Below are 25,457 nucleotides of genomic sequence, written 5' to 3'. Positions count from 1 at the left end.
GATGGGGATGGGTGGCTTTTATTCGTATGTAGTAGATGGTTTTAATTCAGAGATAAACAAAAGAATAATTGCATTCCTTCTTTGTGGTTATATTTCCTAAGTTCCTTAATGTTAAACATTATCTCTCGATAATTTCTTCGATCACTTCAAACATCTATTTCTTTGCAACCTTGCAAACCTTTATGCTCAAAAGTTTGTTACCACAACGGTTTAAACTTTAAACACACACATATTCAAAATATCGTTCGGCGTTGTGGCCTACCAATGTCGGCAATGGTTATCATCCATTTGTTAACGTTTCTTGAGGGGTGTCGCAGGCTCCCTTTTGTGACGTGCTTCCTCGTCCACATGCTTTTTAACCATGGCACTTTTGAGCAACCGAGAACATTCAGATTACTAGCCAATGGACTCCTTAGTAGATGCCTAACCTAGTATTGGTCTTAACATCAACTCCAAAGTCACCAAAATCTAAATGTGGTATGGCTTGTAAAGCTAAATTAACTTTCCAAGACATACTACTCCTACATTATACTTTACTTTCCACTCCTACATTTTTTTCTACTATAGGACCGTGAGCTTCCATTCATTCAGCGGTGGCAACAAAGTTTTACAGAAAGGGCCCTAGAGAAATTAGAAGTTACAATCAAACCCTTACATTCTGCACAAAGGACCTCAGAAAGAAGACTGAAAAAGCGATCAGGTCCAGCTCCTTCTCCACCGCGAGCAAGCACGACACAGCCGACCTCAACGCCACCGGGGACATAACCACTTGATGCGGATAGGCGGTAGCCAACTACGTCGTCGCTGGAGGGCCTCTGTAGCGGCAACTTGGCCTGGAGGTTGTTGGATTCCATCAAGCGTTGGCCGGAGATCACCATCACCAACGCAAGTGGTGGGAGAGTTCGCCATTCGACTCTGAAGAACGACGGCGAGCTCGCCGCTGTGATGAATCTCCCAAGTGAAGCAGAGGTTCTCCCCTGCCGCAGATCATGCCACCCACCACCAAAGGAGAGGATCCCCTGCATCTGCTCGCCACCACGACGAGAAAGAAGAAGGGAAACGATCCCTTGTGCAGCCGCCGCAGACCTGCAAGATGAAATCGAGCTTATTCTAGGAGACGTCGGTGCCACCCCCTCCGAAACTACGTCCTCGAGCCCGAGGTCTGAATTTTTTCATAATAGTACTCCTACTGACTTCGGCTTTAGTAATGAATAAATTTCCACTCGCAGCACCATGCCACCAACACAAGGATGAACAGCACCGAAGACCACAGCCGGCTCGAAAGCAATGGTGAAACGCTCCAACATGACGGCATAACGCCAACAAGGCAACAACCAAACCTAGATCCACTCTACCTCTATAGAGGGGAGAGGTCCCTCACCCACCATGACGCCGGTAGTCGCCGGAGAAGGGACGGGGAGGGGCCGACCGGCCCGGATCTGGTGGAGAACGAGAGAGTCAGAGAGAGCATTTATTCTAGAGAAATAATTTTCTTTTGTCTCAAAGGTATCAGGAATGTTCTTTAAGCAAGAAACACCCAGCGGTCAAGTGTATGAATATGAGAGGAAATGATAGGATTCATATGAATACATGACGATGCAATCCCCAAGGCTTCATATGACATAATTCATATGAATACAAAGTTTACAAGAATCTCTGCTTTGTTACCCAGATAGAATTTTATTCTCCTGATTGGTCACTGCAATGCATGTAGACCCAGCTTTTCAGCATGCCATTTGGGCAATCTTTCTTTAGACTTAGTAAATTACATCATGCAGACCCCTAGTTTTACCATCTCACTTGTTTCGAAGCAAGCAGACAAGCAGTGCTAATATAGGAGCACGGAAAATGCAGAACTCTTGCATCTTGTAAAAATCTGGTTATCTTTAATGCGTAGGAAGTCCGAATCTGTTCTGCAACATTACTTTCTTTTGTTTTGAAATATATCCGTGTAGGCTCATATGATCTACATCTAACAGTTTTTTTTGCTTCTGTTTTAATATACGTCGGCAGCGAGGAGGAGCAGGGCGAGCGTGTCCGACCCGGCGGCCTCCATCCGGCGCAGGTACTCCGCGGTGTCGGGGCAGGAGGCGATCCCGCCGGCGTCGAAGCCGTCGGAGATGGCGGCCACGGGGAATGGGCAGTCTTTGGGAGCGGCGGTGGAGAGGACGTGGCGCGTGAGGACGAGGGTGGGGCGGAGGCCGTGGTAGGCTAGGCGGCGGCCGAGCTGCAGCATCGGGTTGGCGTGGCCCTGCATCCCCGGGAACGGCAGCAGCAGCACGCGCCCGCCGCCGCCGGTGAGCTGGACGGTGGTGTCTGGGCTATCCATGGCCGTGAAGTCAGCGTCTTCCGCTTCTGGCAGGCCTGGGATTGGAATTAAGTAAGCCCGTAAGCGATGCGGTGGAGTGGAATCTATGGAGTGCACAGGCTCCCCAAAGAAAGACGACGCCCGTCACCATGGTGCTGCAAGCCCGTCAGTGGGAAGCTAGCTACCGATTTTTTCCTCCCTATTCAGCGAGATCCATTTCGTGTACACGTACGCCGCAACATCTCCACCTCGCACGCTGCTTTTCCCCGTGTCGTCGTCGATAAAAAACAGAGATCGCTATAACATCAGCACAAAACCAAATCGATCGATCGTCCAACAAACTCCCGAGCGATGTTTGCACTCGTGAGAACTAATGGATTACCTGGTGGATGGGATCTGGAGAAGAACTCGATAGAGCACGTATGTATCGTCAGCGACCGACCGCCGTCTCACATACCATCCGCACGCATCCCGCCTGCTTGCCCCATGCCGAAAAGACCAGTGCCCTCGCCGCAGCACAAAGTGTTCTGCTCCTCTCCTCTCCTCTCCTCTCCTCGACGAGTAAAGAGTCAAAGTCTAAGTCGTCACACACGACGCACGCGTTAGCTTCACCCCTCCTCATATTTATAGACATGGAGAGGTCAAGGTTTGGGGATTGAATTCTGAGAGAGGGAAGAGAGATATGGCGGGAAGAATCTGGGGTTACAGGCAATTTCTGCTTTGTTTGCTGCTTGTTTCCGGGTCCTAACCAAATTAACGGAGCTGCAATCAAGTGAGAGGAAGACAAAGCATGTACCTAAGAAATAGTAGGTCCATCAATCTCGAGGTAAAATATGCATGTGCATTGCTCATCCTCCTCTGTGCATGGACTTTACTACTCCCTCCGTTATAGCCAGAAATATGGCCAGCCAAATCGTTCGAATTTCAGGGGACACCCCGTTTCGCTCCATCAGTCCTTCACCCGTTTATAGGAAATGAATTGATTCGGACTTGCACTAATTAATGCTGGAAAGCAAAATCTCAGGCCTCGAGTTGGGTCTCGCGGATCGCTGACCATGGAGCCTTGGTGAAACCAATAGTAGTCACTTGTGCCGTGGCCTCTCTCGCTATCGGTTGGCATCCCCACAGCACGCCATCAACTCCTCGGCGGATGGTAATTTTGGGTTGGTTCGCGCCCACCGCCATCGGGACGTAAAATTAACAAAAGTGACCATTTAATTTCAAGTCGGGCCATGCACGAGCTAGCTACATGCACGCGTATGTATTCATGCATGCACTGACTGGTTTAGCTTGGAACGTGCAGGATTAATCTAATTTCCAAATTAAATAACCCCGCAACGTTGTAGGATGATTCATCTCACCACATTTGTGCATTGTTGTGATCTTTGTAAGAATTATGGTTAATATTTCCTTACACCAATATATCTGAGACTTAGTCATATTGCAAGTTGCAGTGATTAATGCTTCTTAACACATAGTCAAATTTACAGATTTTACAGTATCCCTTCTTTGTTACCAATATATAATTTCATTTCTTGATTGGCAAACCTTTAGTGTATTAATTGAACATTTTTTTAGCAACTGAGAACAATCAGTTTGCCATACAGTAAGCTCCTTCTTAAGTCATAAAAGATAGGAATGTGGTTTTACTTCAACTCCAAGACTACCAAAATCTATGGAAAAGACGTTAAATCTGCGAGGGTTGACTTTAAATCAATGCATCAAGAATCACCATCTTCGTATGATCTTGAATTTGGTAAGTACTTGGCCACAAAATCAGTAATATTCTTGTCCGAGCTCCCTCCTTTCTGCATTGCCCTTTTGGCTTTTTGCATCCACTTGGAAGCATTCCTCTTATACTCTTCCCCACCCAATACCTCCTTGATACACCTCTCCACCTCTTCCCTCCTCACCAAGCCTTTGCCATCCTGACGTGCACGCACACCAATCCCCCAAGCGCTCTCCACATACTTTGCGGTTGTCGGTTGGTCTGCCCATTGTGGTATTGCCACCATGGGTACACCAGTGACAATTGCTTCGGTTGTTGAGTTCCATCCACAATGCGTCAAGAAGCAGCCTGCATTAGGGAGATTGCAAACCTTACTTTCAATTCTTGCGACATGCCACTAACAATTGTTTGCCTTGTTTATCCATATACAGAAATGAGTTAATTTTGTACCTGTGGCTCTATGGGCCAATACCTCCAGCTGAGGGCAAAAAGAAACAATTAGGCCTTTCATGTTGCATTGGCCACGAAGTTCTTCAGGCAACTTTTCTGCTTCTTCAGACCTCAACACCCAAACGAAAGGTTGTGCAGAATTGCACAATCCATAGCCTAGCTCTTCTATTTGTGCCGTGTCGAGGTTAGCGACCGTGCCATAGGATGCAAGGACCACGGAACAAGGAGCTTGGGTGTCTAGCCATGCCATGCATGGAGCAGTGCTAGAGACGAGGTTGAAACCATAGGATTTATTCAATGGCAGACGATCGTCATCTAGGTAGAAGGATGGTAATGTCGGGCCGACGGTCTTTGCACGCCATCTCGATTCCATGTAATCTGCCTCCTGCACAATCCAAAAATATGAAGTTTGTTTGTCATACAGGTACGGAGCAGAGTCTTTTGTTAGCAAATAGCATGTCAAAAATTATTTTTCAGTTATCCATGGAGAAGCTGTTTAGCCCAATGTTTGAATTTAAAGCATATGAGATAAGAGGATGCCCAATGTCATATAAGATTTCAGCTGATCAAAACAACAAACAGGTAGTGCTCACCTTGGGTTCCAGGTCGCGGAATGAGTTGACGAGCACGTCGTCGGCCTGGTCCAGCCCGTCGAACTGCCCTAGCGCCGAGTCCGTGAACGCCGGGTACCACTCGGGCTTGGCCACGAACGGCGGCACGTCCTCCGGTCCAAGATCGACGCTGAGCACACCCCGGCGACGCAGCGCGCTCCCGTCCGCCAGCGGCAGCGCCACCCGCCCGGCGCGCGCCTCGCCGTAGACCACGTCCACCGCGCACATCTGCGTCATGAACGCGGCCGCGGCCACGCCGGCATCCCGCGCGACCCGCCGCGCCCACGGCAGGTGCGAGTCGTACACGAGCACCCGCACGTCGGCGGCGAGCAGGAGCCGCGCCAGTGTGTCCGACCCAGCGGCTTCCATCCGGCGCAGGTACTCCGCGGTGTCGGGGCAGGAGGTGATCCCGCCGGCGTCGAAGCCGTCGGAGATGGCGGCCACGGGGAAGGGGCAGTCTTTGAGGGGGGTTGTGGAGAGGACGTGGCGGGTGAGGACGAGGGTGGGGAGGAGGCCGTGGTAGGCTAGGCGGCGGCCGAGCTGCAGCATCGGGTTGGCGTGGCCCTGCATCCCCGGGAACGGCAGCAGCAACACGCGCCCGCCGCCGCCGCCGCCGCTGCCCTGGGCGGTGGTGTCCATCGCCGTGAAGTCAGCGTCTTCCGGTTCCGCTTCCGGCTGGCCTGGGATTGGAGCGGGAATTAAGTATGATGCGGTAGAGTGACGCTCAAGGTCTTCTGCTCAAGCTCTGCTGTGACTGTCCATCAAATACGCAAGCTCTGCTGTTGAGCTCGTCTGTTTGAATCGTAGGCGGAACCTATTTTCTCTGCGACGACAAGTCAAAGCAAATCCGTCCGTTCTCTCAGGATCGATTGAGAAACTAAAAAGAAGCTAAACTGCCTGCCGCATAATATTCTTTTCTCTCATCTGCTTGCGTAACACAACAAATTCCAATGCTACTACTACTAGTACTCATATGTCTATCAATCAATCATCGATCTGAAAAGAAGATAAACGAGACGACCGATGAACTCACCGATTTTCATTCAGCGCCATCCACCACGTACCTAAGTACGCCGCCACATCTCCAGCTCCCTTCGCTTGCGTCGGCAATCCCTACCTCGCCGGCGGCACAAAGTGTCCTGCTCCTCTCCTCTCCTCTCCTCTCCTCGACGAGTAAAGAGTCACACACGACGCACGCGTTGGCTCAACCCCATCTCATATTTATAAACTGGGAGAGATCAAGGTTTGAAGTTTGAATTTTGAGGGAAGGGGAAGGAGAGGTATGGCGGGAAGAAGATGGAGTTAGCAGAGGCAATTTCGGTCATGTTTGTTCCTTGTTTCTAGGAGCAGCGAATTTGATGGGTGGAAGGAGCACTAATGTGGAGGGAGGTGTGCGATGGCTTGCCAAAACGCCTCGGCCAGTCGTGATCCTCTTTCAACAATCACGGATTTATTTCTTCTAATAACTATTGCGTGGTTCTCGATCAAGTAATCACGCCAGGCCCTTACTAATTCCAAGTACCTAACCAAATTAACGGGGCAATCTGAGGAAGCCAAAGCACGTACGCCAAGAAACAATAGCTCCATCAATCCAAAGGAAAAACATGTGTGTGCGCGTTGCCCATCCTCATCCATGCATTGACTTCACTACTTCCTCCGTTATAGGCAGAAATATGGCCAGCCAAATCCTTAGAATTTCATGGCTGCGCACCAATTCATTTCGTCATGTTATAGGCAGCAATTATGTGGGGGGGGAGGCGTTTTGGTGGCTTGCCAAAATGCCTGGGCCACTCACGATCCTCTTTCACCAATTACAGATTCGTTTCTCCTATAAACCTTAGTGCGGTTCTCCAGTAATCACGATGGACCCTTACTAATTCCAAGGAGCTAACTAAATTAACGGAGCGATCAGGTGGAAGAATTCCAAAAGCACGTACTAAGAATTAGTAGCTCCCTCAATTCCAAGGAAAAAATGCATGTGTATTGCCCATCCTCATCCATGCATAGACTTTGATGGGATTAGACGCAATTTCGGTTTTGTTTGCTCCTAGTTTCTAGGATCAGCGAATTTGATGGTTGGAAAGAGGTGGGTTGGTCCTGGCCGCTCGTGACCTTTTTTAACGAATCACAGATTCCTTTCTCCTAATAGTAAATGGTTCTCTACTCCTAATAGTAAATGGTTCTCTACTCCCTCTCTTACAGTTTATAAGGCACGCGCGTATCCCTAGGTTGCAAATTTAATCAAGTTAGCATTAGTTATATGTTATAAAAAATATATCATTAGAAAGTTCAGATGTTCTATTTTCTAATGATATAATTTTTGTATTATATAATTTAAATTATATAGGTTAAATTGATGATCTAGGGTACGCGCGCGCCTAATAAACTGTGAAGGAGGAGTAGTAATCACGCTGGGTCCTCATTGATTCCAAGGACCTAGCGAAATTAAGGGAGCGATCGACTGAGAGGAAACCAAAAGCACGGAGTAGTAGTAGCTGGATAGATCCGTCAATCTCAAGTAAAGCTAGTACTAGTACTGCATAGAATTCGCACTCGCACTGATATAGTCATGTTTTATTTTACTGCGTTGCTTCAGCTCCGGCCGTCCGGCGCGTTCAAGAAGCAAGAATTATTTTCCAGCCATCATCCAAAGTTCTGTGCGAAATTACAGACATACTCATATTACTCATGCACATACGAAAACATATACAATCTTGTGTACGTGCCAAATAGACTTCATTAACAGGATGACGCTCCTATTCAAGGGTGGCTGCCAAGCTGGCTAACTGATCGGTTCCAATGTTGATGGGATGAGCTGAGCTTCTTATCTTACTTATTATTGGTGTTGCCGCTAAAGGTGGGATAATTCAAGCCTACCAGATTTGTTTTCTCTGTGATTAAGCTAGGCATTAGATTCTGCTGTTATAACAAGGCAAGATTTTTCGTTTACAATGCAAAAGAAAGAATTAAATTCTGAGAACTCGGTTGCTATTTTTCGACATCCTGTGTAGTAGATGAAAATTGAAATGGTCCAATCTCTTCCTCGTTTGGATCACTATTCTTATGTAACATTTCTGATTTGTCTCATGGACTGGACATACATATAAAAAGGTCCTGTCACAGGTTGCGCTAGGCCTTGCCTGCCCACTGCACGAGAATTAAATATGAATGAAGGCAAGCAAATATAAGTTTCTACATAGTTCAAAAAGGTTGCACTGATATGATAATACATCTCCATGTTCAGTCGAGCAAAGGTCTTCACCATTAGTACTGTAAAAGGGACTCAAACCATTATTACATATAAAAGAAGATACAATGGTTCATAGATAATATTACAATAATAATGCTGCTCCTACAAATTGCTCTATCAAACCTGTCTGAGAAAACCGAGAATGTATTTCTCTCACCATCCATAGTTTCTATGGAATGCTAGGGAAGAATTCTATGAGCTCCAAGTTACATTTAGCTAAAACATATTTACCAAGTGAACAAAAGATATATTCACACACAAATTCAAGTGTTGTTGCTAGCCGCATATGCATGATCTCCATGCAAACCCTCAGCCCCTAGTTATCTCCCTCACTGCCACTGCTACCCAGCTGATCACAACAACATAACAAAAACTGGAACTGCCGCCATCCATTCCAAAAGTCACATGTAGACTGATTCATCGCTTAGTGCATAGTTCATGTGCTCTCTTTGATCCATCTCATCTGGTTGATTCGAGAAAAAAACAGCAGTGAATGAAGAGAGAAAACTAGCAGTTAACCTAGCTAATCAATTCTAGTTTCATTAGCAAGGGTTTTGGAAAATTTCGCCATAAACAAGAAACAGGCATATATATACCTCACAGATTGAGCCAAAATTACATGGTTGGGAGTGTATGTGTGTTCTTCTATCTGGAGGTGGCCTAACAGAACAAAAAAAAAAGCCAATCCCACTTAATCCTCATAAGGCAACTGATAAATGTTCAAGAAAGGGATAAACTACATGAACAACCTGCACCCGCAAATAGAGTAGAACAATCTAGCCTAAATGGTTCTACATTCAACTCTAAAGCAACAAATACACACTGATACACCTGAATAGAGTAGAACAATCTAGCCTAAATGGCTCTACATTCAACTCTAAAGCAACAAATACACACTGATACACCTGAATTCTGAAATACTCTAGTAATCTAGAACAAGGGTATCATAAAACTTATCACATGCAGTAGCCTCTAGTGATTGAAAATGATCTAGCTGACCAGAATTCAAAATTAAATGAACATCAATAGCATGTGTAGAGTTCTAATACAGAAAAACTTCCACCTGGTTGAGATTCTAGAGTAGTAAAGTATCCCAGAGAGGTCCCTGGTAAGGAAGACAAAACAAAATGGTACGTCCCAGGTCCTGGACCTCAATTCGTTTTGGTGAACTATGTTAGTGGGAATAAAATGGTGAGGCTTCTACTGTGTGTTGCATTTGTTTTTGATAAAAACAAGTGCATAACCTGAGGAATAGGAGTTAGCACATAAGCAGAGAGTTTCAAGTTTTAGATTCATCCAAATAACTGAAATTATTGATACCTAAGTTATTCCTTATAAACTTTCAAGCTGCTCAGTTGATTAAGTTAGTTGCTAAAATTAAATTTTCAGCCCAGATCAGAGGGATCAATTCCACAGCTGACACCGACACAAACAAAAGTAGCTGCATGCGACAATTCTGGTGCGGCGGTGCCAGAGTTGATCATACTTCGAGAATAGCAGAGCATGCATAATACTGAAAGTGGTAGAGTAAAAGTGGGAAATGTGCAAAATGTGAAACTACATAAACCCTTGAAACCCTTAGTTAGAAGAAGCTAAAAAATTAGCCCTTGCAATGTCTAAGAAATTGAGATACCGGTGAACAAGGACCCTAAGGATAACTGACACGATCGCATCTCCATCTCGATTCAAAGGCCTCGATAATTCTAACCCTCAAGCAAGATGTAGAACATGTCTTGGAAATATTCCATAGAAGTAGATTCAAATAAATGCAATAAGAACTACAAATGATTTGCCAAAAAAAGAATCAATGACACCAATACGAACCTTGCTGGCAATGTTGCTGGACAGCCAGTCCACACTCTCATGCAAACCCACACAAGATGTGCGTCCTTCTTAGCCTGCATACAGGAGTCCATAAATATGACAGTCACAACTATAAACTAACGTAGGTGGCTGAAGCAGAGGAACAACAACGATTTCGGGCAAATCAACTACTGATGAATTCAGAGGTACACAAACCATAGGCAGCTTACCAGATGAATCAATCACCTACCGGTTTTACTTTCCAACACACGCACTCCCGGCGGATGGATGGATGCGGCAGCCACACACACACAAATGGGGACGCATGCATACATGTCTTGAACTGAGGCAATATTCACATTCCTTGCACCATTCCAATCCAACAACATCCTGGCAGAGAGCCAACAAGCCAAACCTCACTGAAACCAAAACCTAGCAGTCCAGCTAGTGCAGCAGCAGCTACCGCCCCTCAAGAAATACAAGAAAAACAAAACAAACTGGAAATCCACCCAGGTTCTCTCAAGCTAAAGTCGAAAACACACCCTGCAACAGAAGTTTATCGATAATAAAGCACAAGAATGCAATCTCCAGGACAGCAAAACACTGAGAAGACATACATTTTCCCTTACAAAACATTGCAAGGCAATAGACGCTAGGTTGCAGACAACAGTTTCCTCTGTGTTCAATTAAAAAAGCACGGCCTTTGTGTTATCACTTTTTTTAAGATGGCATTTGTGTTACCATTTTTGGTTTCATCAAGTCTGCTATTATCAACAAAAAATCAGCAAGCACGAAGGACAAGGATGTGGCACTCATTGTTGCCAAACCCTGACAGGGCAAACTTCCCTAACAATGTAAACCTGAAGCTCAGTTTAGCTTTGGATATTTCATTGGTTTGAGCTGATACCTATGAAAATAATCTCTACAAATGAAAGAACCAAGGAAACTAACCAGATCACCTCTATCTTTATCTTACAGTCCAAAGTAGTCATTTTCTCTTTATTTGATTAGATCAGAGTAGAGTGAACTGTGCTACACCCATACCAATCTACAGATTAGCACAACATATAAATGCTAATTGTTCACAGAATTTTCAAACGCCGGAGAAAACATTTTGCAGCACAACACATTCTGAACCAAAGCAGCAGCGATGAATCAGCTTCACACAAAGTGGATGTTTGACTCTGACACTAATAATCTTGTTCGCCACATACTCACATCAGAGAAGCATCTCATGTCATCAAAGACCAAGCACATCTTTAAAAAAAGCATGTCCGGCCTGATCCAGTGGCCACATCAGGGGCATAATCCTCCGGTTCCGCGACCTTAGACACATGCGGAATGCAGATGGAAAGGCATCAGTAAGAGCTAACGACTCTTAATAAGACTTGCTGTGGGTGCAGTACCTTACCACATTGAAAACTTGAAGCCTCGTGGTAGAATTCAGGGTCACTTCCTTTTCCTCTATTGTATGTATCCATTCTTGGTCCTCTTCTTGTATATATGCAGTATACAAGGTTTTCTGGTTACAAACTGCAAGCAAGAACCTTGTTAAAAAGCATGCAAGTACATGCCTATATGCCTCGTGTATACACTTATGGAAAATGCTATACTAAAAGTATTGTTACCTAGGTAAGATATTAACATCAGCACCTTTTTTCAGTCCCATCACTCAATATTAACACACAAGGATAACACTCTAAACTTCTAATCCAATGTAAGAAGCTATATGCAAGAACAAGAGGAAACTGCACTACACGAATTCAGTCGCTGACTTTCTGTAAGAAAGTCTTCATACATATTGCCAAATGTACTCATTTATCACAAGGCGAGAAACATAGTAGAAATGATGAAGAGATTCATGCTACTCAATATTACTCGTGTTTACAAGGCTTAAATTCTGAAATCAGTACCCAAAGCCACCAGAAGGAATATAGGGGAGTCGACGAAGGCTCAAAGATAAAACTCATTATTTTATTGTTTCTTGAAATACTCAATTCGATTAGATTTGAACACTGGACAAAATCAACACCTATGAAATAGATGCTAAGAAGTTGACAAAATACTAGACTGCACAAGTAATTACAATAGAGCAAACAAAAGATACATAATTGGCAATGTGATCTAACGGAGTAGAGAACAACCGACAACAAACATAATAAGCATTCTAAGCTGTAATACAAGTCAGTAATCAACCATCATATCGTATTGTACTGCATCCTTCTTTTATCTCTTGTTCCGAGTGTAATTGCAAAAATAATCAAGGACACATTCACTGGCCAATAGAGAAAAAACGCCATGCACGGACATCGTACATTGTACTGCGTTGAGAGCTAGTAGTTTCCAGTTGAGTGCATCAACATGATAAATAAATAAATAGAAACGAAAATTACAAGGCATGCATGGAGCGGGGAGGAGGAAGGGAGATCACCTGGCAGCTGAAGTTTGGGATGTGGCCGACGGCAGTGGGACGGAGTGGTCTCCAGCAGCATCAGGTCGGGGACGTCGCTGGCGGCCACACCTCGGGGAGGTTTTCCAGAATGTCGCCAATGGCGGGTCAGCAGCCAAGGTCAACAGAAGGCACCATAGCGGGCGTGACAGGGGCGCCCAGCTCAGGCGCTCCGGATGGCAAGGACCAGCACTTGCTGGAGGTTATTGACGCCGACGTCTTGGGCATGGCGGTCGAGCGGGAACCAGGGGCTAGAGGGGTTTGGGTGGGTGGGGGTGTCTGGCGGCGAGGGAGTAGGGTGGGTGTGGTAGGGTGGTCTACCGCTGAGCGGCAAGGTGGGACGAGCAGCGGGGAGCAACACCGAGAGGGTGCAGCGGTGTAAGCAAGTTGAGTGGAGAAAGGGGATTGGGGGAGAGATGCGGTTGGAGCAATCTGCAAAAGATGCAAAAAAAGAAGTCAGAAAACAACATTCCGGAGTCAAGGAAATCGCATGATATTTATTTATAGTAATATTTTGCATCAAACGCATGGAATATGCTGAAATTGTAGAACTCAAAAAAAAGAGGAGCCATGCGTTACCTACGAGAAGGTCGTTGTCATAGTGGTGGATACCACTTCAACTAACGGCGTGTGGCTGAGGACACCGCTGCCTGCTGCCCTTGCGACTGCGTTAACTAAACTGCTAGGAAGCTCTAGTGCAGAGATACATTCAACTCACACAGCTACCAACAATGTTTTCTTCTTTCTTGTCCATGCCAGATCCAGCAGCTAGCAGCAGCACTTCACATTCTAGACATCCTCATCCCGCCGACACCGCTGACCGAGCTGGCCACGTGTTTCGACCAACACAGAGGCAGCAGCAACAACACTGTCTTGTACCACCATTGGTCTCTTGCTTTTCAACACCCATGGTACAAAGCTTTGTTCAGTTTGAACTTTCAACAGGATCCTGCAACAAAACTATAAACTTTAGTACTCAGAACTTGGAAAATGTTGCATGAGTGCTCATAACTATAACAGAATAAAAGGAAAAGAAAGAGCAGTAACTTTCATGGAGTTAGTGGACGATGCTGGATCTAACAAAGCAAGGTCCTCAATGTGTTCCTCCTCCAAGTCCTGGAATGGAAAATGTTAGTTGACAATATTCAAAAATTGAAAACAAGAAAGAGTTTCATAAATTTGTAAACATTACAAATTTTCTATTAAGGTATATTAAAACATAAGCAAAAGAAGGCATTAGATGTAGATCATATGAGCCTACACGGATATATATCAAAACAAAAGAAGGTAAAGGTTGCAGAACAGATTCCAACTTCCTAAGCCTTGTACTCGCACTCATTATCATAAGACCTTGAGTTATTTGTTTGTTTTGAAACAAGAGATGGTACTAAAACTACAATCCTACAAAGATAATAGTATCAAATTGTGTTGACTTTGAATTATACGACCTTACATGTATATGCTTGAAATCAGCACAAATTAAAGATAAGCAGATTTTTACAAGATGCAACAGTTCTGCAACCCATTTCCATTTTCTATACAATAAAGAGCAAGCCAGTATCATAAATCCATCGACATATCGGCGCATTCACTGGCCAACTGAGAAGAAACGAGTAGCAACCCATTTCCATTTTCTATACAACAAAGAGCAAGCCAGTATCATAAATCCATCGACATATCGACGCACTCACTGGCCAGCAGAGAAGAAATGCCATGCACGACCATTGTACATTGTACTGCGTCGTAGCTAGCAGTGTCCAGTTGAGTGCATCAACATGATAAATAAAAAGAAGCGAAAATTAAATGGAATGCATGGAGGGGGGGAGGAGAGGGAGATCAACTGGCAGCTGCGAGATTGGGATGTGGCCAACGGCGGCGGGACAGAGTGGTCACCGACAGTAGCAAGTCGGGGACATTGCTAGCGACCGCAGCTCGGGGAGGTTTTCCAGAAGGTCACCGATGGTGGCTGCAACTCCATGAAGGCGAGGACCATCTCCTCCCCCTTGCATCTTTGCAGTGAGCTCCACGGAGGCAGGACACGGACGATGCGGAGGAGGTCCTCAACCTCCAGCGCTGGTCTTGGCTGCTGCTTGTGTAATTGCCTGCGATTGGTGCATCGGGGCAGGGAGGGAGGCGGAGAAGAAACATCAGCGCAGGTCAACAGGAGGCACCATGGAGGGCGAGACAGGGGCGCCCAGCTCCAGGTGCTCCGGATGGCGAGGACCAGCACAAGGCAGAGGTTCTTGAAGCTGACGTCTTGGGCATGGCGGACGCGCCGGAATCAGCAGCGGAGGGGATTGGGTGGGCGGGGGTGTCTGGCGGCGAGGGAGTTGGGTGGGTGTGGTTGGGTGCCCGGCAGCTGAGCAGCGAGGTGGGGTGAGAAGCAGGGAGTAGCACCAAGCGGCTGCGGCGATGTCAGCAAATTGACTGGAGAAAGGGGATTGAGAGATGCGGTGGGAGCGATCTGCAAAAGATGCAAAAAAATCAGAAAACAACAATCTGGAGTCAAGGAAATTGCATGCTATAATATATTTACAGTAATATTTTGCATCAAACGCATGGAATATGCTAAAATTGTAGAACTTAAAAAAAAGAGGAGCCAGGCCTTACCTACGAGAAGGCCGTTGTCATATTGGTGGGTACCACTTCAACTACCGGTGCATCGCTAAGGACACCGCTGCCTGCTGCTCTTGTGGCTGCATTAACTAAACTGCTAGGAAGCTCTAGTGCAGAGATACATTCAACTCACACAGCTACCAACAATGTTGTCTTCTTTCTTGTCAATGCCAGCTCCAGCGGCTTGTAGCTGCACTTCACATTCTCGACATCCTCATCCCGCTGACGCTGCTGACCGAGCTGGCCACGTGTTCCGACCAACACAGCGGCAGCAGCAGCAACACTGTCTTTTACCACCATTGGTCTCTTGCTTCTCAGCACCCATGGTGCAAAGCTTTGTTCAGTTTGAACTTTCAACAGGATCCTGCAATAAAACTATAAACTTTAGTACTCGGAACTTGGAAAATGTTGCATGAGTTCTCATAAATCATAACAGAATAAAGGGAATAAAGAGCAATTACTTTCATGGAGTTAGTGGACGATGATGGATCTAACAAAGCAAGGTCCTCAATGTGTTCCTCCTCCAAGTCCTGCAATAGAAAGTGTTAGTTGACAATATTAAAAATTCAAAACTAGAAAGACCTTCAGAAATTTGTGCACATTACAAAATTTTCTATTAAGATATATTAAAACAGAAGCAAAAAAAACTGTTAGATGTAGATCATATGAGCCTACACGGATATATTTCAAAACAAAAGAAAGTAATGTTGCAGAACAGATTCGGACTTCCTACGCATTAAAGATAACCAGTTTTTTACAAGATGCAAGAGTTCTGCATTTTCCGTGCTCCTATATTAGCATTGCTTGTCTGCGTGCTTCGAAACAAGTGAGATGGTAAAACTAGGTAAGCACATCGATTCAGCAACCGTGAACAGCATCCCTTATTTTTTTTCTTTAGACGCTATCAAGTGAGAAACAAGACCATTGATGTAAAAAAGTCAGTATTTAGGTTGACATGAATAGGAGGTATTCAGTAGCAAGAACAGGAGGAACGCCTTATTATTATCTTCCTTGGAATGAAATCGAGTATCTATTTTATCATATAAAAGTAAACCGACCAAACTGCAAGATCACTACCTATATACTGCCAACTTGGCTACTCCTTCAAGATTACTACCTAGCAAACATGTACACTCATATCCCTCAGATGCAAATGCACCGTCAGGACCAACACAAGCCCGCTCACCTCCCTATTCCCAGTGGACACACACACACACGCAGCTCTGAATCAACTCCGGCAATAGTGATGTTTCAGGCAGAGGAAATAGAGAGGAGAAGTATCCATTCGAATGTAATGACAACACCAGCACTGAATTTCTATTTGCTTATCAGTATGCACACAAAAGAACACCGCATGGGACCATGCATATACATTTGCACTTTCTTAACCATTGACATTTCAGACATTTTTCTTTGAATCAGGACATGTGTTCCAGAATTATTATTTTTGTCTACAAATGTGCAGGGACAAGCAATGCTGTTATCATCACACACGCTACCCAAATCTGAAGGAAAAATGGCAAGTGCACGCAGAGTATGTAGTGAGGGACCTCACCGGGCAGCTGCAAGTTGGGGAGGTGGCCGACGGCAGAGGGACGGAGTGGTCTCCGGCAGCAGCGGATGGGGGACGTCGCCGGCGGCCACAGCTCGGGGAGGTTGTACAGGAGGTCGCCGGCGGCCGCATCTCCAAGAAGGCGACCACCATCTCGTCCCTCCTTGTCTCCCCGAGGCGAGCTCCACCTCCACGGACGCTATGGAGGAGGTTCTCCACCTCTAACGCCGGCCTCTGTTGTTGCTGCTGCTGCAGCTTGGGCCGTCGCCCAGGACTGGTGCGTCGAGGCAGAGATTGAGGCGGGTGGAGGGAGACATGGCGGCCGTCGCCCACGACTGGTGCGTCGACGGGAGGCGCCACGACGGGGGCGCCCAGCTCCAGGCGCGCTCCAGATGACGAGGACCTTGAAGCCGGCGTCTAGGGGAATCAGGGGAGGCAGAGGGGCTGTCCGGCGGCGACTCCGGCGAGGGAGTTGGTTGGGTTGGCCGGCCGCAGAGCGGCGAGGGAGTTGGGTGGATTTGCGTTTTGGCTGGTCAAGGTCGTCGTTTCATCTTTGCCAGCCTCGCTGGATTTGGTAGTACAACTTTTATTGCGCCCCCTTTTTACTGCCCAATCAAAGCAAATTTTACAGGGATTACTACTACTCCGTAAATTTTACAGGGATTAATTATCACTCCGCAAAACTAGGAACTACATCACAAATTTAATTAATCGGGGGTATTTGTTATACTCACCACAAAATTAAGATTGGCTTAGTTTTTGGTAAGAAAATAATGATGATGATTAAAGGAGGAGCACCTCCCTATGCGGTGCATTAAATCCATGGTTGATTTTCCGGGGTTGCAAATTAGACGCTGCTCAACAGCCGTGGCGTATAAAAGTGTACATTGGCAACGATATGGCCAACTAGAGTACACTCTTGCACTACATTCTATGTAGTATGTTGAATTAACCAAACTATTTCTTCATCTACTTTGTGATGCCATGATCTGGACCTACAACCTATATGCAGCTCCAAGAAAACATCTCGAATTTGATCTATATATACCTGGAGAAACAAAACAAAATTCGAGGAATATCCCATAGACGGGACGGCGGATGGAGCTCCACCCCTCCCCGCCCTTGGTTCGCTTGGCTTCCTTGCTAGGCTAGCTCGTTGTAGCTCGGTCTGCCACAGCAGAGGGCCGACACGAGCATGGAAGGGGCGGTGTGGATGCTCTCGCAAGCCCCTCGTTTGTGGGTTGGTTAAATTTGTTGAGTTCACGTCACCGGTCCATGACATGGAGCATCAAGGCCATCGGTTCATATCGCTTTGGACTACCTAAATATTCGCTCGGCCCAATTCCAAAATTTCTGCTCCAAAATCAGTTTTCCATCGTGGACTTAGTACTTACATGCGTAAATGTCTCAATGCCAAAAGAAAAATGACTTGCATGTAGCTTCTCACGTGTGTATAGACACATCATGATGCCTACCCAATCGATAAAATTAAATGACCATACATGCATGTAGCTCTTTTACGCATGTCTAAACCATTCTATGTTTTTTTTCATTCACAGAGAGCATGCATCAACTACACACCTACACTGCACTCCATGTATATGGAGAAACTCTCTAGTGCCTACATCAGTTGCATCCTCGGACTAAACACGTATGGCATCGACAACGACTAAATGTCGCATCATCCACCATTGACGGACTTAACTCACCCTAGCTAACACAACCACGTACACCCTGTGTCCCCAACAAGGCAATAACAACCAATAGCATGTCCTCGATGGACATGGTGGCACCCCATCCTCGACGGAATACACCGTCGGGAAGCGACTAGACGTACTAGGGCACAAGCAAGGGACCAATTGGAAGGGAGGGTCATAAGAGGTCAGACTGGTCGGCCGTGGTTACGACGTCCGACAAGTAGAGATGAATCAGTAAGATCTAGACAAAGGTACACGTCTCACAAAACTAAGAGCCTTGAGTCGAAATACAAAGCTCTAGAGGCAAGGTCCGCTAAGAACCTCGTGGCGCCGAAGACATGAAGACCACCGGAAGAACATAGGGGGACTAGTTAGGCACCGATAGTGTCTCTCCCATGATCAGAAAGCATGTGATAGAGAAGACTACCTAGTGACACCAAGGTCTCGCGGGAGTAGAGGGGGCTCGATCTAGGGCATGGGCAAAGACCATGCACATGTGGGTTTTCCCCACCATAATCCCTTTGTCTAGTGTGTAGAATCTCGGACACTCGACAAAGCTCTTTTTTGTACATATATTTAGTCCCATACCTAACCCCAAGACCTAAACTACACATCTTACCCTAGACACAAACTTTAGACCCTAACCCTAGAATTGAACCCGTCACATAACATTACATCTAAAGTCTAGACCTAAACATCATGGGTCATGGCAAAAACAAGTCCATCATCACATATAAGTCATCATGGGCCCGTATGAAGGACTTGTAATTTTTTTTTGCTTCTAGCATCTCATTATTTTTTTCAATTGGATTGTGATGTTACTGATTCTAACGTGATGACCGAGCAAAGTGAAATGGGTAAATGACCACTAGGACGAGCGAATAGACGACTAGATTCTAACGAGATGACGGTCCTTGAACCGCGGTCGCCGCCTAGATGCGTTTACAGAGGTTATACTAGCTCTACCAATATATTATTTTGGCCGTGAAATGGAAAACTGATAATAAAAATATGATCAACTGCTAGTAAATATATTATTTGTTTAAATAGTACGGAATTTTCATCCAACCAATGTGAAAATACGAGGATGCCAACATATAAAATGGAGTCTCATAACTAAACTACACCGACATTGGTCTCCTTCCACTTCCCGCCTTCGACCTCGAGCACCTAGTTACGTACCGACATTGGTCTCCTCAGATTCTTTGAGCACAACCATCAATCACCTGTACAAACAGCCTTGGTGTGTCCACCACTATGGTGATCTGACCCTTATAGTAGATTTTGTACTCGATGATGTGATTACGCGAGGGCGTTGCCGGCCTATAGACATTTTCACCCATGACGAAGGCCGGGGCATGTTCATCAGGACCGTGAACATCATGGCGGCAGGGTTCGGGTAGGGATAAAAAAAATAACAATCTTGTGGTAGAGAGCAAGCGGCGCATACCCTCTTCAACCTCCCGGCGTTGGCCGGGGACAGTCCACCGACGGAGTCGTAATGCGAAACTAGAGCCGCTGCTATTCGTTAAAAAGCGGGAAATGATGGCGATGATCTACCGGTCACAGATGGCGTACGAGGAGGAGGATGAATAGGAACCACGTAGCTATTAAGTACATTTGTTCGCTAAATGGATTGTGCACATCGGTAGTATTGGATGTCATCTATAGCTAGTTAGCACGTAGTAGTACTACTACGTGAGATGCATGCAAATTGTCCTAGTAACATCCATGGAAGGAAACACACGAATAAGTAGCGAGGAGCCAAAGAGGCCAGAATTAATTAGCATTATGCCACGTCTCATGAATCAAGAAGGCGTCGCCGCTCCATCTAAGACCCGCCACGCAAATCTTGCCGGCACTGGATTTGGTACAACTTTAATTGCGTCCCCTTTCTATTGCCCAATCAAAGCAAATTGCATACGGTAGCTCTTCCTTGTTTACCGGGATTACTATTAATTATCACTCCCTAAAACTAGAAACTGCATCACAAATTTAATTAATCGGTGGGATTTGTTATACTACCGTGATTTGCTCCAACCAACCCACCACAAAATTACGATTGGCTTAGTTTTGAGGTGGGTCCGCGCGAGCATGGTAATTCCAAAGAAAATAATGATGATGATTAAAGATGGAGCACCTCCCTACACGACAGCAGTGGCGTATAAAAGTGTACATTGGCAAAGACATGGCTAACTACACTCTTGCACTACATTCTACATAGGAGTATGTTGAATCAAGCAAACTATTTTTTCATGTACTTTCTGATGCCATGATCTGGACCTACAAACTATATGCAGCTCCAAGCAAACATCTCAAATTTGATCTATATATACCCGGAGAAACAAAACAAAATTCGAGGAAATAACCCATAGACGGGGACGTACGACGGATGCAGCTCCGCCCTTCCCCACCTTGGTTCGCTTGGCTTTCTTGCTAGGCTAGCTCGTTGTGGCTCGGTCTGCCACAACAGAGGGCCGGCACGAGCATGACAGGGGGCGGTATGGATGCTCCCGCAAGCCCCTCGTTTGTGGGGTGCTCATCGCTCGCCAGGGGGGACGGGAAATGGAAGCAGCCTCCCTGCCAATGGCGGGAGGCATGCCGCCAACGCTAGACCGATGGGAACAGAGAGGTGGCATGCCTACCCAATCGATAAAATTAAATGACCATACATGCATGTAGCTCTTTTACGCATGTCTAAACCATTCTATGTTTTTTTTTTCATTCACAGAGAGTATACAGCAACTACACACCTGCACTGCACTCCATGTATATGGAGAAACTCTCTATGCCTACATCAGTTGCATCCTCGACTAAACACGTATGGCACTGACAACGACCAAATGTCACATCCTCCACCATTGACGGACTTAACTCACCCTAGCTAACACAACCACGTACACCCCGTGTCCCCAACAAGGCAATAACAACCAATCTCATGTCCTCAATGGACATGGTGGCACCCCAACCTCGACGAAGTACACCACCGGGAAGCGACTAGACGTACTAGGGCACAACCAAGGAGATAAATTGGAAGGGATGGTCGTAAGAGGTCAGACTCGTCGGTTGTGGTTACGACGTCGGACAAGTAGAGACGAATCGATAAGATCTAGAAAAAAGGTACAAGTCTCACAAAATTGAGAGCCTAGAGTAGAAATACAAAGCTCTATAGGCAAGCCCCGCTAAGAACCTCGTGGCTCCGAAGACATGAAGACCACCGGAAGAACATAGGGGGCCTGGTTAGGCACCGAGAGCATCTCTCCCATGATCGGAAGACATATGATAGACAAGACTACCTAGTGACACCAAGATCTCGCGGGGTACATAGGCAAAGACAAGACATGTGTGGGTTTTTTGCCCACCATAATCCCTTTGTCTAGCATGTAGAATCTCGGACACTCAACAAAGCTCTTTTATATACATATATTTAGTCCCATACCTAACCCCAAGACCTAAACTCTACATCTTACCGGCCCTAGACACAAACTTTAGACCCAAACCCTACAATTGAACCCTTCGCATAACATTAGATCTGAAGTCTAGACCTAAACATCATGGCTCGTGGCCTTGCCAAAAACAAGTCCACCATCACATATAAGTCATTACGGGCCCGCATGAAGAACTTGTAAATATTTTTGCTTCTGGCATCTCAACTTTTTGCAATTGGATTTTCGATGCTACTGAGATTCTAACGTGACGACCGAGCGTGAAATGGGCAAATGATTACGCGGATGAGCAAACATCTCAAGAAGCTTAAAACGACCGGATTGATCTAACGAGATGAACGTCCGCGAAATGGGGTTAATGAGCACGAGTACGAGCGAACATCTCAGTAAGTTAGCAGGCGACCAAATTCTAACAAGATGATCGCTCATGAACCACAGTCGCCTCCTAGATATATTTACTGAGGTTTGATAATAAGCACGTTGCATGTCTACATCGAACGCAACGACTGATGAGTACAGTATCGAGGAGGCCAGCTTAGCTTGATTAGTTATTAGCAGTAAGTATAGCACGTCACGATCTCGCGAATCAAGGAGGCGTTGACGGCCAATCAGATTCCTTTGTTGACCAAAACAACACAAAACACTCCCGAAATCGAAATCTCGCCCAGTTTTCTCCGACTCACCGCTCCATCGATCTCGCCCAGTTCTCTCTCCATCTCGCCGGCGTCCGCCCCTTCTCCATCACCAGATGGACGCCGTCCGCCACGGCTCCTTGTATCCGCAACCTCGCCACAGCTCTGCCTCTCCAGCCTCGCCGGCTGCCGGCCGCCCCGACCTCCTCACCGTCCGGCGCCGCCCCCTGCCGACGCGCCCCCAATCGAGCCTAAAACCGCGCCCCTAAGTGGGCGTCGAGGAAGCCGCGGGCGGAACCTCCCCCCTGCTCTTCCGCGTCCCCCTCCCCGTCCTCGCCTCCGCCGCTCCGTCCCCATGCGCGCGCGCCCTTCACCGCCAGGCTCTCGCGCGTCTGGAGGTTGTGGCCCTGTGGGTGGAGATGTCCAGCGGCGTCGCTGCGTCGACCACCTTCGGTTGCTGCTGGAGGTATGAGTCGTGCCTCAATCCCCAATCCGCTTCTCCCCATTCTGAAAAAAATCTCTTCTTTCTTGTGCAGGCAGCCGGAGGAGCCAGGTGGGACGCGCTGCTGATGGTCGCCGCCGTGCGCGGGGTGCAGTGGCTGTCACGTTTTGGCTGCACATAGATGCAAATCACGTATGTGTGAACATTCTGTACATGTATACCTTTGAGCAATTGAGAATGGAAATTTGGTTGCTATGGCCTGATGCTAACTAGTATATTAATCATGCAAGTTTGGGTTTGTAGCTGCAAGAAAAAATTTGGGTGAAGAAATGCAATTGCTTGTCACGTTTTGTTGCACATCGATGCAGATAAGTGCTATGTGAACCTTCTGTACATTTCTAGTTTGCGAAATTGAGAAAGGACGACTAGTCGCTAATGGTTTGCTTCTTTTTACTATATTAACCGTGTAATTTTTGGGAAGAGCAAACGCAAATTGTTGGCACACGTTCAGTTGCATATCGATGCAAATCAGTTCTATGTGAACCTTCTTTACATGTATAGTTTGAGCAATTTAGGAAGGACAGTTTAGTTGCTATGGTCTGTTCTGATTAGTATATTAACCATGCAGTTTTGGTATGTTCAGACTTAATCTCTAAGCATGTGTTAGAGTTCATTCACTTGTAGTTCTTGTAATTGGTTTGACACCATTTAGTTAAATAAAACTAGCTTTTTGGAGAGTGAATTCTGTATGTTTTTACTAATGAACACGCTTTGGCTTGTCTAATTTCTTTTTCGTGGCCAGTGTGAGGGGATATCGCACCATCTGTCACACGAGTTCCGCAGCGGCGGATGCGGTGGACTGTTGATGTTGCTGCGGTGGCTGCCGCTGGCCCCCCAGCTTCTCCCCGTGGAAGATCAGGGCTTCCTGGAGCATGAGATGTCCAGGTTGCATGGGGTCCAGGCAATCTCATTATTTCTAGCGTCTCATGGCCGTGTTTGCGTGTTTTGCAAGCCATGCCCTGTTTTTTTTTTTTGGTTTTTTTACTGCAGTTGGTAAACTGTGTTGGTAGCAGTGCTATCTACCTGTAGCTGTTGTGCTATTTCTGAAGTTGTTTGGTTTTCTGAAATATTTTGCTATTGCTTCTTGAAGTTGAAGAAATTTGTTGCTGTTATGATCTGGTGTTGTGGAGGTAATAGAACCTTGTCACCTAGTTCTCTTTCAAGTATTTGCTATCTTATTCCTGTGCTGATGAGATACTTTTCTTTTCTTCTGCAAAGCAAGTGTTGATGGTGCATTTGATTCATCATGATTTGTTTAGTGTAGTTGATCATGTCCTGATGCACTTTTCTTGTACTTTGTTTTCAGTAGTGTTGTTTTCTTGATTTAACGTGTTTAAATAGTTGATCAGCGTGCTAGTATTTTTTTTTGGAGTAGTTCTATGTGTAGCACAGAAGCAAGAATCTGATTCGTGACCATTGTTTTAATTACGAGCTCTAGTATATAAAGGCTGTTAACTTGCTAGTCTGCTTCATTTTGAGTGTTCTAATCGTGCAACTTTTGATGTTAAGAGTGTTGTCCATATCTGCACCTAATTAGTTACATAAACTGGAATACTTAATGGTAGTTTCCTAACATAATTTCTTACTCTATATTCTGAGTTGTTTTCCATGATCTGTATATGTAGTGATGTAGTGCTGCCCATGTATTTTTACAATAATGTTCTTGACCATACTCCTTTGTTTATTTCAGCAAGGCCTCGGAGTCTAGTGCTTCCATGAGGTGCCCAGGTTCCCACGGTTCAGGCATGAAAGTGACTATCCGTTAGCTGGATCAACTGCTATTATGTGTGTTGTCTCTTAAGTCTGCTTCAAGTGCTATTATGTGTGTTATCTGCTATCTTGTTCATGTGCCAGTGAGATAATTTTCTTTTCTTTTGCAAAGCGAGTGTTGATTGACCTAAGTGTTGATGGAGTAGTACATCAGCCACTTGATCATTATTTGTTTCATGTAATTGATCATGTCCTCATGCATTGTGCTCATATTTTCTTTGGAGTAGTGTTGCCTTCTTATTTTAAAATGTTTAAGTTGCTGATCAACGTGCTATTAATTTTTTTGGAATGGTTCCAAAGTGTTACAGAAGCAAGAATCCGATTTGTGACCATGTTTATAATTACACAATCTGTTTTATAAAGGCTATTGAATTGCGGTGTGCTTTGGATTATCCTTGAGTTTTTATTGAACATGTGGGCTTGGGTTTGGTCGACTTATGAATGTCAAGCTTAACCCCAACTTGTATTCAATGTGGGACAAACCTAGAGCTTTTTGAGCTGAATTTCTTGGTTTGACAAGAAATTCAAAATCAGACCATTTATAGCTCTATCTTTGGATTATACTTGAATTTATATTGAACTTGTTGTTTGGTTGACTTGATGAAGCTTAAACATGACTTGTATTAAATATGGGCAGAAACT

At 45.6% G+C, this 25,457-nt stretch overlaps 1 protein-coding gene and 2 long non-coding RNA genes across 12 annotated transcripts; 1 reads left to right on the top strand and 2 right to left on the bottom strand.

Moving 5' to 3' along the window:
- Positions 1–3,813: 3,813 nt before the first annotated feature.
- On the bottom strand, positions 3,814–5,835 carry LOC127331129 (UDP-glucosyltransferase UGT13248-like). Its single transcript, XM_051357198.1, has 3 exons — positions 5,081–5,835; positions 4,488–4,872; positions 3,814–4,385 (listed from the first exon to the last, which is right to left on the bottom strand). The coding sequence occupies exons 1-3, from the start codon at positions 5,735–5,737 to the stop codon at positions 4,030–4,032; spliced, it is 1,398 nt and encodes a 465-aa protein (XP_051213158.1). The 5' UTR covers positions 5,738–5,835; the 3' UTR covers positions 3,814–4,029.
- A 2,527-nt stretch (positions 5,836–8,362) lies between these two features.
- Positions 8,363–17,311, bottom strand: LOC139835954 (uncharacterized). Of its 10 annotated transcripts, none has more exons than XR_011751338.1 (12): positions 16,772–17,311; positions 15,678–15,746; positions 15,211–15,580; positions 13,648–15,064; positions 13,180–13,549; positions 12,583–13,032; positions 11,563–11,684; positions 11,370–11,476; positions 10,382–10,694; positions 10,173–10,246; positions 8,945–9,008; positions 8,363–8,811 (listed from the first exon to the last, which is right to left on the bottom strand). It is a non-coding gene; the product is annotated as an uncharacterized lncRNA (long non-coding RNA). The 10 variants fall into 10 exon arrangements; XR_011751336.1 differs by having other exon boundaries at positions 10,402–10,694; XR_011751335.1 differs by having other exon boundaries at positions 10,173–10,694.
- A 5,226-nt stretch (positions 17,312–22,537) lies between these two features.
- LOC127331137 (uncharacterized) lies at positions 22,538–24,997 on the top strand. Its single transcript, XR_011751347.1, has 4 exons — positions 22,538–23,009; positions 23,080–23,177; positions 23,788–23,930; positions 24,736–24,997. It is a non-coding gene; the product is annotated as an uncharacterized lncRNA (long non-coding RNA).
- Positions 24,998–25,457: the final 460 nt, after the last annotated feature.

This window comes from Lolium perenne, chromosome 2 (assembly GCF_019359855.2).
Source record: "Lolium perenne isolate Kyuss_39 chromosome 2, Kyuss_2.0, whole genome shotgun sequence".
NCBI lineage: Eukaryota > Viridiplantae > Streptophyta > Magnoliopsida > Poales > Poaceae > Lolium > Lolium perenne.
The sequence above is the reverse complement of the archived record's forward strand: the minus strand, read 5'-3'. Positions and strand labels throughout refer to the sequence as shown.